At 46.6% G+C, this 14,276-nt stretch overlaps 1 protein-coding gene across 1 annotated transcript; it reads right to left on the reverse strand.

The window, feature by feature from the left end:
* Positions 1–3,439: 3,439 nt before the first annotated feature.
* EIF3F (eukaryotic translation initiation factor 3 subunit F) lies at positions 3,440–12,906 on the reverse strand. Its single transcript, XM_081062601.1, has 8 exons — positions 12,466–12,906; positions 9,639–9,709; positions 9,336–9,415; positions 8,772–8,909; positions 7,377–7,468; positions 6,804–6,940; positions 6,565–6,678; positions 3,440–5,994 (listed from the first exon to the last, which is right to left on the reverse strand). The coding sequence occupies exons 1-8, from the start codon at positions 12,851–12,853 to the stop codon at positions 5,917–5,919; spliced, it is 1,098 nt and encodes a 365-aa protein (XP_080918727.1). The 5' UTR covers positions 12,854–12,906; the 3' UTR covers positions 3,440–5,916.
* Positions 12,907–14,276: the final 1,370 nt, after the last annotated feature.

The following is a 14,276-nucleotide window of genomic DNA, read 5'->3' on the forward strand; positions in this document are numbered from 1 at the left end:
TACTTCCACCCTGGATGGCCCTTGCCTAACACCTGGCAGGTGCAGGAGTACGACAATGCAGCGTCCTTGCCTTGGGTATAACTTGTACTTGGGTCTCCTGGTAGGGTCAGGTTGGCTTTAACTAGTGTGGGACTTCATCTAAGATCACTCTTGCTTCACTTCCTCCTATTTCTTGTCCTCCTGCATCCGCTCCTTTCCTTGTCTCCTATAGCAGGATTCGAGTGGTGTGCTGGAGCTGGCTGGTGTGGAGAGCCGATTGTTAGCATGTCTTCCCAATTCCATGTTCAGAAACGTCATGTCAGTAGCTTTTTGGCCAACTCACCATGGAGTATTCATGGAAACTGGCAAATGCTATGAATCAGGCTTTTAACATTTTCTTTCCGGAGAGCCAATTGTTCTTTACTATCACACTACTGAGGCACTTCCTTAATAAATCACTTGTGCTTAAGTCTTCATTTCAGTCTGCTCACCTGAGTTGCAGAGGCCAGACCCTCATTTATAGTGTCATTCCTTGAGGAAACCACAGCAGCACTTGGTGGTAATTTGATTACATCCGACTCCTTCCATTCTGGATAGGGCAGCTTTTCTGAATACGGATTTGTCTGCTATGTTTGTAGTGCTTTTCCAAAGGCTTATCCACTGTAATGATCAACCTGAGATCCTACATAGTAAAGTCTCAGCTGAAGGGTCTAGTTTATGTAAAGGATGTCTGACGATGGTTTTGTAAAACAAGGGAACCTTACCATGTACTTCATTACCTGGAAACAAAGGGTAGAAAGTGGGAATGGCCTACTAAAGGCTCAGCTAAGGAGCCAGATTAGGGACGACACTCTGGACTGGGTCACTGTCCTCCAGGAGGTAATCCACGCATTAAGCTATCAGCTGATACGTAGTGCTGTGTTCCCAATACTTAGAATACTCTTTGATTTCAGGCTTCTAGTCTCCAGAACTGGGAGACAAATTTCTGTCGTTTTAAACCGCGAAGGTTGTGGTACTTTTTATAGCAACCCTAGGAATCTAATTCAGATAGCCTTACGCATAAACTACGTTCCCCCAAGTCCCTGTCACATGCCGTGCTTTCAAGGGATCCAACTAAGTGTGCTCCCACTCCAGCTGAATTTTTAGGTCTAAATTTGGGGCTTCCTTTCTCAGCTAACCCTTACCTCAACCCATCTCTTGCACCCCCAATCAGCTGAGCGGTTTTACCTGGGATTGGACGTGATCCTGCCTTGTACCATCTACTTCTTCTAACCTCCAGTTTGGTGAGGGCCCCGCTCACCTACCAAAAACTCTAGTACCATGTGGAGAGGATAGGTTCTTTGATAGGCTCCCCAGGACTATATACAAGCTCTGGCACCACCCCTTCCCTGGATGGAAAGCCCAGAAATCTCATTTTGGTCCTCAGGGCGCAGGCCAGGGTTTCTCCTAGGAAGTGGCAGCTCCAGGATTTTTGTAGAGGGGCTTGTAGATTACAATCTGATTGGAAGGGGCGTGGGCCCTAGGAGATTTACTTCAAACTATTTCTAAATCACATTTCCCAATAGATTACGTGTTTATTTGGAGTGATTTTGGAATGGGTATAGAGGAAGGTGCTTTGTTATCATCACTATGGCTCATGATAGCAGGTGGTCAAGGAAGCAGCTCTAGCTGTGGTCATTCTGCACTGCCATGGCCTCTACAAGGCTGACCCGGCCTGTAGAAAACTGCACAGGAACTAAAGGAACCAAAGGGCAACCAGCAGCCTTTAGTGGTACAAGGGAGCCCTCTAGTGGCCGACTCAGAAAACCTCGGGCATAGAGCTATGCTGCTTGTGGGACTGCTGGACCATCATCATCACGGACAGAAGGACCAACACTTGGAGGCAGACTAAGGACCATCGTCCTGGGACAGAAACATAAGCACAGGGCTGGCAACCCCAATTGGACAGAAGATAGATCAGGACGCTCACAGACCGTCACAGAAAAAACATGCCTAACCACAGCCTATAGCACCAAATGCAACTGTTTGCCCTTCTGGGAGACATCACTGGGGAAAAAGGGATAACTGGAATTTCATTAACCCTGTAAGGACTTGTGTTACAGAGGCATAGAAAATAATTTTGTGAAAATTTAGTTAAAACTTCAAAATACAAAATTGACTCCAGGTTCAGAGAACTTGGGAGACACCCCAGACGACTTTTAGGAGAATCTGAGGAAGCAGGTGATCCCCACAGAGAACGAGAAATACGCTGTTGTGGCTGTTACTGCAACCCTATTTTTACCTCTAAGCTGCTGCCTCCTTGGAAACACAACTCTATGTATAGGCCGTTATAAAACTAAGTAGTATTTCTTCCAAGCTTTTCCTCCTCTTTTGTGCCCAGCCAATTCCAACGTCTTTCAAGACTGAATTCCCTTCTCTGACCCTCAGGCAGATTTCAGCAGTTCCCGAGTCTTCCCAAGACTTCCTACCTTTTATAGCAATCGTTCCTCCTCGTTATTTTTGTGCATCTCCTCCGTAACACTGAAACCCAGAGGGCAGAGCATGGTTCATGAACTTGTGTCACCAGTGCCCCACACTGTATTTGATGCACACTAAGCACCACTAAGTATTTGTAGAATGAGTGAAACAACCCGCTGTCTGGCGTGCTCCCTCCCTCTAGCCCCTGCAAAGGATCCTGAGGATGGTCTTGGCCACACGGACCTTGTGCTCTGACAGACAAGTTCCAAATGGTGAGATAAACGCGAAGGTAGGAAAATGTCCTGGGATCACGGTACAGGAGCACCTAAGGAGGCAGCATGTAGACTAAAACCTGAAGGATGAGTAATGGTAAGGCAGCTAAAGGGGCACAGATTCTAGCAGGGGGCAGAGCAGATGCAAGGGGGGCCCACATGAAGTGTAACCTCGAAGCTGGAGAGTCAGGCAAGGTCTGATGAGCCACAGATTTGGGTAACAAGTGTGGACTTCATCCTGGGCAATGGGACACCTCTGAAAAAGATTTCATCTGAGGTTACGTCCTGGTCAGATTTACAGAGCAGTGTGGCTGCTATGAGAGTGTACCCAAGTGGGTGAACAGAAAAACTGTTTTTCTCTACACTTACTATTCTTATCGAACACCTATGCGACCAGATGTGCTGGTCGCCCCACCATTCTCAAGACACCAGCTGAGTGTCCTATAATTGAACAACATTGTCACTACCTGGAGACAGCGTCAGGTCCCAAGGTGCAGGGCTCAGTCCCACAAGACTGCCTTTCCCACCCCAACCCCTTCAGATGCCAGTCGCCAAGTCCAGCTTGTCAGCCGTGCTTCTGACTGACCAGCTATAACTGGGGCTTCCCCTGATCCCCCCCTTGGGTTGAATTTGCTAGAGCACTTCACAGAGCTAAGGAAAGTTTACTTACCATTACTGATTTATTACAGAGGATATGAACGAACAGCCAGATGCAGAGGCACAGAGAGGTCTGGGTGGGTATAGAACACAGGAGCTTCTGCCCCTGAGCTTGGGGTGTGCCACTTTCCTGGCATGTACCGTGTTTCTGAATGCATTCTTATTCATCAAGCCAGCAGCTCTCCAAACTCTGTCCTTCTGGGTTTTTATGGAAGTTTCATTATGTAGGCTAAGTTGATTAAATCACTGGCTATTGGTAATTAAGCCAACCTTCAGCCTGTCTCCTCCCCAAGATTAAAGTTGTAACATCCAATCACATGGGCAGTTCACCTGGCAAACAGCCCCCATTCCTGTGGTTGCCCAGAGGCCTTCCAAAAACCACTTCGTTAACAAACTCAGAAGTTGTTGAAAGGGGCTTGTGTACATCTTTAACAGGACTCTCTACATCTTTATAGGTCTTACACTTAGAAAGTTCCGAAGGCTTTCAAGAGCTGCATGCCAGAACCATGGATAAGACCACAATATATACTTATCACAGCCCCGTATCATGGAGGGCAAGAGTGAAGGCAGAGTTATAATAAAGTAGTTGAAGCATGATGGTGGACAGGGAGGGGAGAATCAAGGATTCATTCATCCAATGCTTCTGGTTTGGACAACTAGGTACAGTTGTGTCATCACCAAAGGAAGGAAATTCAGAAGGTGATTTGTGTGGGAGGGAGACAATCAGTTCAATATACAAGTAGAATTTAAGAGGCTTTTGAGACATCCAGGTAAGGTATCTTGTGTCCATTTAACAAGGCTGGAATCAGGAAACCAGTTGTGAATGTGGGCCAGAGCTAGAGCTAGAGATTGGGCATTCTTAACACACAGGTAATGACTGTCAGAGTGAGCTTCAGTGAGATTTTCCAGTCAGAGGGTGCAGAGGAAAAAGTAAAAAGGACCCAGGACCAAGAAAAAGCACTGAAAAGGATTGGTTCCGGAGGCTGGAGAAAACCAGGGGTGTGCAGTGTCAGAACTCAGGCAACAGAAGTCTCACCCAGACATATTCTAATATGTTTTTAGCATATGCACAGCTACATAACCATGTATGAAAACATTCACATTAAAAAAAACCTGTGCACACATAAGCAAAGTCTGAAAGAATCAAAAATAAAATAATATCCTGCCATCCTTACAAATATCGGAGCCAGGAATCAGCACTGATGGGCCACCTGGTTGACCATCTCTCTGGGACTTTGCGCACATTAGTTTGTGTGCCTAGAGTGCTCTACTGCCCTCCGTTTCAGCCTGTCTCTTCCTCTTTCAGATGCAGCTTAGATTTCACTTCCTAACTAGATGCCTGCCAAGACCTCCAACACCTCTAGTAGATTCTAAGCACGCACCATGGCTTTTTGCTTAGCATGTTGCTTGGCATTTGGTAACTTTTACATGAGCAAATGGATAACTCGAATTCTTCAGCCTTTCCCCAAAAGATGTGGTACAGCCCCTCTGTGTACCTAAAGTCACAGCTCTTCTGTTGCATTTAACACTTCACCATTTGGTCCCACACTACTCCTCTAACCTTAAACTGGTCACACCTCTCTGCATCCTCTAAGCTTCCACCACTTTGGAGTAGCCAGTTTCCATATCCACCATCCCTTCAATCACCTTTATCAGAAACAGGCAACACTCTGGACCCCTCCCATCTCTCACCAGTGTCCAAGTCCTCCTGAGCCGGCCTGATAGCATCCACGTGAGCCTGGGTCTTTTGTTTCCCCCACTAAAATGGGGAAAAACTTAACCTAGAGATTCTAATTCTGCCTCCCTGAACCGTAGTGGCAAACAGCTTTTTCCCTGCATGGATTCTCCTTTCCATTTCCTGTGGAAAACACATAACCCATTAAGAAATGGTTCACAATATTTTCAGTGGACAACTTTCCAGACTGATAAACCAAGAGAAAAAATTCAGTAAAGCACTGTTAATTCTCACCATGGAGACGGCTGTCTTTCTACCAGAACTCATGGGTCCCAGGAATGATGTGTATCCACGCCCTTCTCTCCTCTCCTCTCCTCTCCCTCACTAGCACATTCTCCAGGTACTTCAAACTGTGATAAGACAACCCTTTATACTGCCATCCATATAAGATGCTATGAAAGAGGAGTGATAAAGAACCATTTCTTTGGAGGTCCAGTGTGCTCTGAGCAGAAATAAAGAGTGAAAAGAAAGTGCCCCTGTAAACCAGTGTGCAAAGGCTATCCAGTCTGGGGTCAGATGAGGCTCAAGTGGCTTGGGCAACAACTGACGACAAGTCCTGTCAAACACACAACCAACTTCTACAGAGCACTCCCTTTTGGTTTCTGCATGGGCTCCAGAACAGTTTTCTCCCTTCCAGCCAGCAGTAAACTCACATGAGGTGGAATTCATTTACAAAAGTTAGGTTATGTTTATTTAGAGTCACAAGCAGTTGACTGACTCAGTGTGACTCAAACCACAAGAAGCCATTTCAACTTCACGCCATTCTGAGTCCTAGGGTTGGGCCCAGAATAGCAGGCGTGCTGCTTGGGGCCCATTTCACAGGTTTACAAGTTTCTCATTGAGGGCAATCTGTGACTGTGTGAGATTGGCCAGGTAGGTCACCATCAGCAGGTCCTGGAAGAGAAAGAAGCCACGATGAGTGAGGAGTTAGGTGGAAGGGGAGCAGAAAGGCCAGTCTTGGCCAGCCCTACAATGGACAATGGGTATGAGGGCAATCCCGGGTAAATGACGGCTGGGAGAGGTTGAGTAAGAGCTGAAGGTAGAAGACAGGAAGGAAATGCCTGAGAACAGCTTCTCATCTCTACTGATACACTTACAGACTAGGGAGTTTGAGTTGAGATCCATGGGTAGAATTCTAGGGGGTCTGTGAACTCATATGGGGAAAACAAAAAATTGCATTTTCATTAACATCTGAATTTAAGCATTTCTCTCGACCATGAATTTGGATAACAAGTCACAGTATCAGCAACACCTGAGCCAATGGGATTAAGAAGAAGAGAATCTCGGAGCTTGTGTACTCTCTTTTCCTTCCTCCCAGCCTGGACAGCAAGGGCGCTGAAGGCAAAGCCCTGTCTCCTCTGTCCCCTCCAGGCCATCTCCCCCAATGCCCTGCACATCTGAGGGAATGCCCAGCTGAGGTAGGTGAAGGCACTGGCCCCCTGGGAGCCCAGAAAAGGCACTCACATTGATGTTGCTGTTGAGCATGGTCTCGAAGTCATCAGGAACGATCTTGGGTACTTGGTTAACCAGACTCATCAAGAAGCGGCCCACAGTATTGTCAGCTGACACCTTTCCAGACTGAGCACCAAACAAAGATGGAATAAGGCAGTTAATTTTCACCACTGAGGACAGTTATTTCACCAGCCTATCTCGCAGCAATCTCAGAGTGGAGAGCTAGGCCCCCCTTTTCCTCCCCTCCTCACCAGCACATCTTCTGCATACTGCAACACTGTGCTTAGGGCATCCTGGATACGAGCCGATGACCCTGCTACTTGCTGCAAGTCACTGGAGAGTCCAATCACCCGGTTGGGGCTAAAACAGGTTTTCATGATCAGGTCAACTGTGCGCGTGGGTTGGGGGAATAAGACACAGAAAATTCAGTCATCCGCTCAGGAAAGAGATAATCTCTAACCAATCTAATGCTCCCACCTCCCTCTGGACTCAGTCAACTTCCCCAAACCCCCGTTCTGCCCTTACTAGCTTTTCTTCCTCCTGATAGAGCTCAACTCCTGCACCCAGTGTGCTAATCACTGGTTTTGGTCTCATATGCATGGCCAGATAGCCTCTAGTGCTGATAATTTCCCACCTCGAACAATTTCACACATAATTCCTCGAACTCCATTTATGTAGGAGAATGACTGTGATTTCCAGGCATCACAAACCTTAGATTACTGGTTCCTGTTTAACCCACCCAAGCCTTCCATCCTTGTTAGAGAGCAACTCCCTCCCATGAAAAATGCCAAAGACCTTGGAAGAGGACCTGAAAGGTCACTCACCTCCAATGCGCTCAGTGTCGTAATACGCGTATTTCACTGTCAGAGGCGTGAACATCACCCCCATGGTCCTGCCAGGGACTCCCATTAAAGTGCTGGGGAGAGAGAAGTCCAGGCAAACAGATGGTCTTGAGAAGGTTTCCACGTCTAGTCTGGGCTGGGAAAGCCGTCATACCAAGAGTATGGCTTCCAAGGTTCTGATATAAGAAGGCTTGAACCCCAGAGGTCTCATGGGACAAGTCGTTTTCTTCCCTTGGCTCATTCCACATATCAAACCCTTGGCCTGGGAGAGGGGCCTCGGCTTTCAGACCTGGCCTGGTCCATTCAGAGGAAGACTTCACACACTGTGCAATTTCAGTGAGAGGACAGGACACTGAGCTTCCCTGTGGAGCTGGCTGCCTACACATCCACCCCCACAGAGAGAAGAGAAAGGACAGGTCTTTTCTGGGACTGAGCCCTTCCTCTGCACTAAAAAACAGACTCACTCCAGCCCACCAAGATTAGATTGGGTGCTGTCACTAAAGGTGACGGCCTTTCCCATGTCAACTATACACTCTCAACTGAATCTTGAGGAGTCTGAAATATCTGGAAAGGCTAAGAAATCAGGCAATGGCTAGAGCTTAGTGGTACACCAACTGGCCATAAAGACTTGGTAACGCACCATCTTTGTCTTACTGCATAATGGTTAACTAGTTACATCAGCGTCAGACACAGCAAGAACATAAAGTTAAACAGCATATAAACTAACAGATGCCTTCATTCTAAACAGAAAATAGAATCCTTCCAACTCCATAGCAGCCCCCGTCAGCATGCCACGAGAGCCTTTTTCAACATCCCCTAACAACTGGCATTTTAACCGCCTGCGGGCTCTGTGTCAATACTGCAATGTTACGGTCATCAAAACGACTTAATTGTGGATTAATAGATATGTTCAAAATAAGGCCAGCCATCCTTTAAGCTGCACTACTCTGAGTCCTGTGCTCAGTCCCGGGGTAAGAATAAACTAAAGGGTAACTCAAAAAAGCAGTGAACATGGTGAAGGAGGATGACCGGAATACCAGTGAGGATTGGCTGTAGGAACCATGCAGACTTAGCTTCTAGAAGGAATCACACGAACAACACAACATCATGGCTTCCTCACTTGAAACTGGTCTAAGAGCAATAAGTAGAAAAGCGGGGTATAACTAGAATCAGTGAGTGGAAATTTCCGGGACAGATTTTGTTTCAGAGTAAAACCGTTCTAATGATAACTGTTGAGAGTGAGGCATGGGCTTCCTTAGGACGCAGTGAGTTATACACTGAAGGATGAAACCTGCTTGGGATGGAGGTGAAGTGTCACCCGGGCATGGTATGAACTAGGTAGCTTTTTACACCCTCGTGGCCCAAGACCCTGGTCACCTGATATAGGCCTTGATGCTCATACGGCCGTTCTGAAGGCTCGTGTCCACAGTGAGGTGAATGGGGGTGGGGGCTTCCCGGCTGTAGTACTCATGGATCAGCACAGAGTGCTCTGTGATGTCATGGCCTGTAGCGTACCTGGAAAGTGGAACACAGCTGTGGCCTCAAGTCTACATGTGACATCGATACTCAACACGATGGTGGCCTGGGTGTCTCTAGGTACCTGGCGGCCCTACAGTATAGACACCCAGTGACACCCCAAATACCAAAACAATAAACACACTGAAAACGCTGTCAACTCAAATCAAAAGCTGACTTAGAACTCTTGAAAAACTCCAAGGCACCAGCAAGGCAAAAAAAGGACTTGCTCAGTAAAAGTTACAATTCAAAAGAAATATTCTTGGCCTCATAGGATCAGAACTGCCAGCAAAATACACTGAATTCATAGCTCCTGGGGGTAATACACCTTCAGTACTGTCTCCACAAGAGGGAGTACAACACCTAGTCTGGTGGCAAAAGGCCTCGGCAATCACAGACTCCCAACCCCTCCGCCCCACAACTTACCAGCCCAGGATGAGCTCATTTGGAGAGACTTTCTTGTGTAATTCATACATGTTCTTAGCGAATTCCATGTCAACAGCCACCTAAGGAGGCAGGAGAGAAAGCTTAGAAGTCAGAAAACGGATAAAAAAGATGACAGGCCACCCCAACAGACAGAAGAGGCCGTGAAGTACGTATAGAGGGAACAAAGCTCCCTGAACTATAGGAGCTCGAGTTATGAGCACAACACACTTTACGAGAGGGCCCTCCGGGGAGCCCAGCAAAAGAACAGGTAGCCTGCACAGGGCGGCTCAAATCCCCACTCACCTCATCTTCTGATTCATTGTGTGGCACTGAAAAGCAATTGGTGACTTCCACCGAGTGCTTGTCAACGGTTCCTGGGAGAGAGAATTGTCCATGTGTTATGTAACCCAAAGGCTCCCAGCAGCCTCTGACCACTTTCCAAACGCTTTCAGATTTTCAGGTCTCCTCCAAGTCAATGAACAAAACACTGAACTCATTAGCTCCAAGTTCAGCCATGTGCATCGGTGGGACCAGGATTCTCCAGAGAACTAAAACCCTGGAGTGACCGCCAATGCCTTCCTTTAACCATCAAGGGCCTATTCTCCCTTCACAAGGTCTCCTTTTGCCGGTTACTTCCTGCTATCAGTCTGCTCCAGACCTTTCCACTGTGACCGTCATTTTTCCAGCCTCTGCACTCTCTCCTTGTAATTTAGTCTGCAGGGCTACCTGGAAGATTTTAATTATGTCTACATAGACCACTCCTCCAGTAGCCTAGTCAGAGAACCGTTTAGAGAGCTTCACCTGTACCTCCCATCAGCCATCGGGTCCCATGGTCATAACCGTATCATCATCCAGGAACCCTCCACCTGTGAAACTTCATCAATGTGAGTCTTTTACCACAAACTTCTATTCTAGTTCTGGTAACTTTATTCCCACTACCCACATTTGTTTCTGGACCTAAGATGGCTAGTCCCTTGACTTCTCTACTTTTCTCTAATGTGCTGACATCTCCCACCCCACGCTTCAAGTGCTTCCCTCCTCACCACAGACCACACTGGTGCCTATACCCGTTAGTGTCTAGTTCCACCTTACTATGGTTTCTGCCTCCTTTGCTGAAACTATGTCCTTGAACCCAATGGATACATATTCTTTATCTTATTTGACCTCTCATCAGCATCCAAAAGACTTGACCACTTCAAGCTTCTGAAATAGTTGTCTTCTGTATTTTCCATGCCACTATGACATCCTTCTATTAGAGCATTTATCATATTATATTCTAATTATTTGCATGCAAGAGTGTATCTTCGTCTTCAATTTAGGGTTAGAGTAGAGCTCGTTTTATCAAACTTTGAATTCTAGTACCTAACGGTTTTATAGTACGTAAAGCACCAGTGACTTCATTTAACCACATGAAATATTTCTCATGAATTACTGTCTAACTGAGAAAATGTTAAGTTCCTAGCAAGCAGAATCCATGCTTCATTCTTCAGTAAGCACTGCCTCTGTCACACCTGACCCGTTTGGAAGAGAATCTGAAGATCTAGATTACAGTTATTCTAACTAGGGTTATTGTACTATTTAGGGCACTTAGCACAAACCTTAGGTGGAGAATTGTTTCTTTAGTTAAATAGCACCAGTGAGTTTGGGAAATTTGACACTGTAGCTGAAAGAGTGTTTGTCGAGTGCCAAGTCAGTGATGCAAAAATCACTTATTACAGAAGCTCAAAGCAGGGCAGTCAGAATGCTACCATACTTTGGGAGGTTAAGAATGAGGGTGAGGGTGAGAGTATGGGACAAAGGATCAATACTGAACACTTTTCCTGGAAGATGAGTGGAACTTGAATGGACAAGTGAGAGCAGGGAAGGCACTTGTGGCAAAGAGAATACAAACGCTTGAGAAAAACCATGGCAATGTTTGGAAAATAATGGATCGATTCAAGTTTCTGCAAAATGCTACTTTCTCAAATAAAAAGAGAATGTGTGTGTGTGTTTCAGGGGTGGCATAGGCCTGACACGGTACACGTTGGCAACCAACAGCCATTTCGTACCTAATGTGTGCCCACAGTTTCGTACCTAACGTGTGCGAGCAGTTAGATGCTTTCTGTGATAAGTTTTCACAAAGACTAAGTCTAAAGTAGCCCCTGAAGGAACTAGACTTCAGGTTATTTGTCCCAAGGCACAAGTCATATATTTGATGGTCTGCCTACAAATTGTGTCCTCTTTGCAATACACCTATTGTTTTCTACGGTAGAAGGACTATTACGTGTTCAAGAGTGAGAAGGAGAAATGATGCATACAATTGGAGTGGGTGCACAAAGGTGTCTACAATCTGTGACTCGGATGGAGTGAAAATGAATTTGATGGGACCGGCAGAACCCAGAAAAAGGGATATATTATCAGTAATTCCTCTTTAGTGCGTCTCGGTTTTACAAATTACTTTTAACATAAAATATTTACTTCCCCAAATTTGGGACATGGGTAGGGAACGGTTATTTTTGATTTGAGGGTTAAGCAGTATCATGAACAGATTAATACAATTGTTTGTATCCAAATGGAGAATCAGAGACAGCTCTGGGGGAACAGGGGCTACGAATTAGGGAGAGGAAGGGACAGGGGTTCAGGCTTACACACTTAGTTAATGAGATTATTACTGAAGTCCTACGTGGGTTCCTGCCAAAGCGGTTTACTTGGTGAGAGGGATATCTCTTAACAGATGTTCCCTTTGCCAACTGGTTAGAAACTTCTTTGCAAACACCTAGAACATAAAGACATTTAGCAGATAAGCGGGGGGAAAACGTGGTCACTGGGGAGCCAAGGGGTTTTGCCTTAGTCAGCGTGTGAACTCACGTTTGGTAGACTGGGGCTAATCACGCTTGACGTGAAATGCTACTGGGAAGATTAAAATGTAAATGGCTCGGTACACAACATTTACTTAAGACATAAACACTCCTCATATACATTACGTCGCACAAAGTGACAGCAATCAGGCAAGAAAGTTCAAGGTCCTTGGGAAGATGAGTCCCAACAAGACGGTCCAATGGAGAAACGGGTAAGAGATCAACGCGGACGTGAGATAAAGGAGAGGTGGGAGGAAGAAGAAAACGTCCGTTTTCTCTGGCCACTCACTCACCCAGCAGGGTCCCGATAACTCGGGCAGCACCCTCGTTGCGTCGCTCGTAGCTGTCCACGATAGAGGCCAAAATGACAGGGTGCAGTCGGACCACACGGCCGCCGGGGAAGGGGCCGGGTAGAGCAGGACTAGCCAGCGACTGCGCCGGGGTCTGCGCTGCTGCTGGCGGTGAAGCCTGGGTCTGGCCCGGAGCCGCGGTCGCAGCCGCTGCTGCTGCCGGGTCTGGGGATGAGGATGGAGCTGGGGTTGGAGCTGGAACCGGCACTGGAGCCGGAGCCGGCGCGGGAGCTGAGGTTGGGGCCGGGGCTGGGGCTGAGGCTGGGGCAGCAGCCATGGCTGGGGTTGGAGTGGTGGGAGAAGCACTCGCCGGTACCGCCGGTGTGGCCATCTTGTCGAGAGAGAAGGAGCCTGGAGCGGAAAAGAGTACGCTTGCAAACGTTAGGAGCACCATAGGCTGAATATGCACCACGTGGACACGATCTTTGTGCCTATTGGTTACCGATGATGCTTCTCACGGCCCTACAATTTCCTGCTCCGAGTTTGTGCTCTTTGATCTAGGTCGACGCGCATTCAGTGAGACCGAGCTAAATAGTTCCGCACAAACTTGGGACCGCACTGCGAGAAGGGAAGCAGCTCAGTCTGCATAGTTGTCGCCAGATGGAGCCAGAAAGCTGCACAAGTGTCACAAGTCGTGTTTTCAGACTTCAATGGGATAATGGCTGTCAAAGTGCCTTATTATAAAGGGCTTTGTCCTTGACAGGGGCGTAAGGTGGTTTATTCATTAAATTAAATATGTGCCAGACGCTTTTTAAAGGAATGTATCATTGAACAACACAAAGAAAGTTGTCCTTGAAAAGTTTACATTGTAGCGGGGAGAGACAAATAAGTACATTATATATGTTAGAAAGTAGGAAGTTCTAAGAAAAAGGAAAAAGCAGAGAGTAATGGGTAATCAGGAGTTGAGAGGAGTTAGGGTGGATCACAATGACAATGTGAGATTTGAGTGGACTTGAAAAAGGTGAATGAGGTGGCCATTATGAAGTGTGAGAAAAGAGCTTCCAGGTAGAGGGAACAGCTAGTGCAAAGGCCTGAAGGCAGGAGTAGGCCTGTTGTGTTTGGGAAGGATATTTGGCAGCTGGAGAGTTAAGATCAGCCTGGAGCAGCGGGAGATGGACCCCTATCCAGGGATTAGAGATCATTAAAGACCTCCTAGGGCACAGTAAGGGTAAGGACTTTCATTTTTACTTTGAAAGAAATGGGGAGCCATTGCCAAGTTTTGAGCAGGGGAGGGTCATGATTTGTCTTAGTTTTAAAAGGATCACTATAGCTGCTTTGAGAAAAATACAATAGGGGGCTCGGTTACTGGGGAGAGGCAGAAGGGAAAGAGCAGAGAGACATGGTAGGAGATGACCAAATCTAAGAGAGATGACGGTGGTTGGTACCAAACCAGTAGTAGTGCAAGTGGTGAGAAGTGGGCAGATTACAGGTATATTTTAAAAGTAGAGACAACAGGATTTTCTGAGAAATTGTATGTGAAGTGTGAAAGAGAAAGTCAAGGATGACTCCAATTTTTTGTGCTGAGCAACTAGTATGAAGAAGTTGTCAATTATCGAAACAGTGAAAGCCACAAGTGCAGCAGGTTTTTGGGAAAAGATCCCAAGTTCACTTTTTTCTTAAACTTTTTTTTATTAGTTTCATGTGCACAAAACAATGTAATAGACCCCTATCCCGCCATCCACTACCCCACTGACATCGCACACAGCCGTTACATTTCCACTGTCTCTATTCCTAATGCTGTACTCTGCTTCTTG

The sequence above is a fragment of the Rhinolophus hipposideros genome (genome assembly GCF_964194185.1).
Source record: "Rhinolophus hipposideros genome assembly, chromosome: 10".
In the NCBI taxonomy this organism is placed as follows: Eukaryota; Metazoa; Chordata; class Mammalia; order Chiroptera; family Rhinolophidae; genus Rhinolophus; species Rhinolophus hipposideros.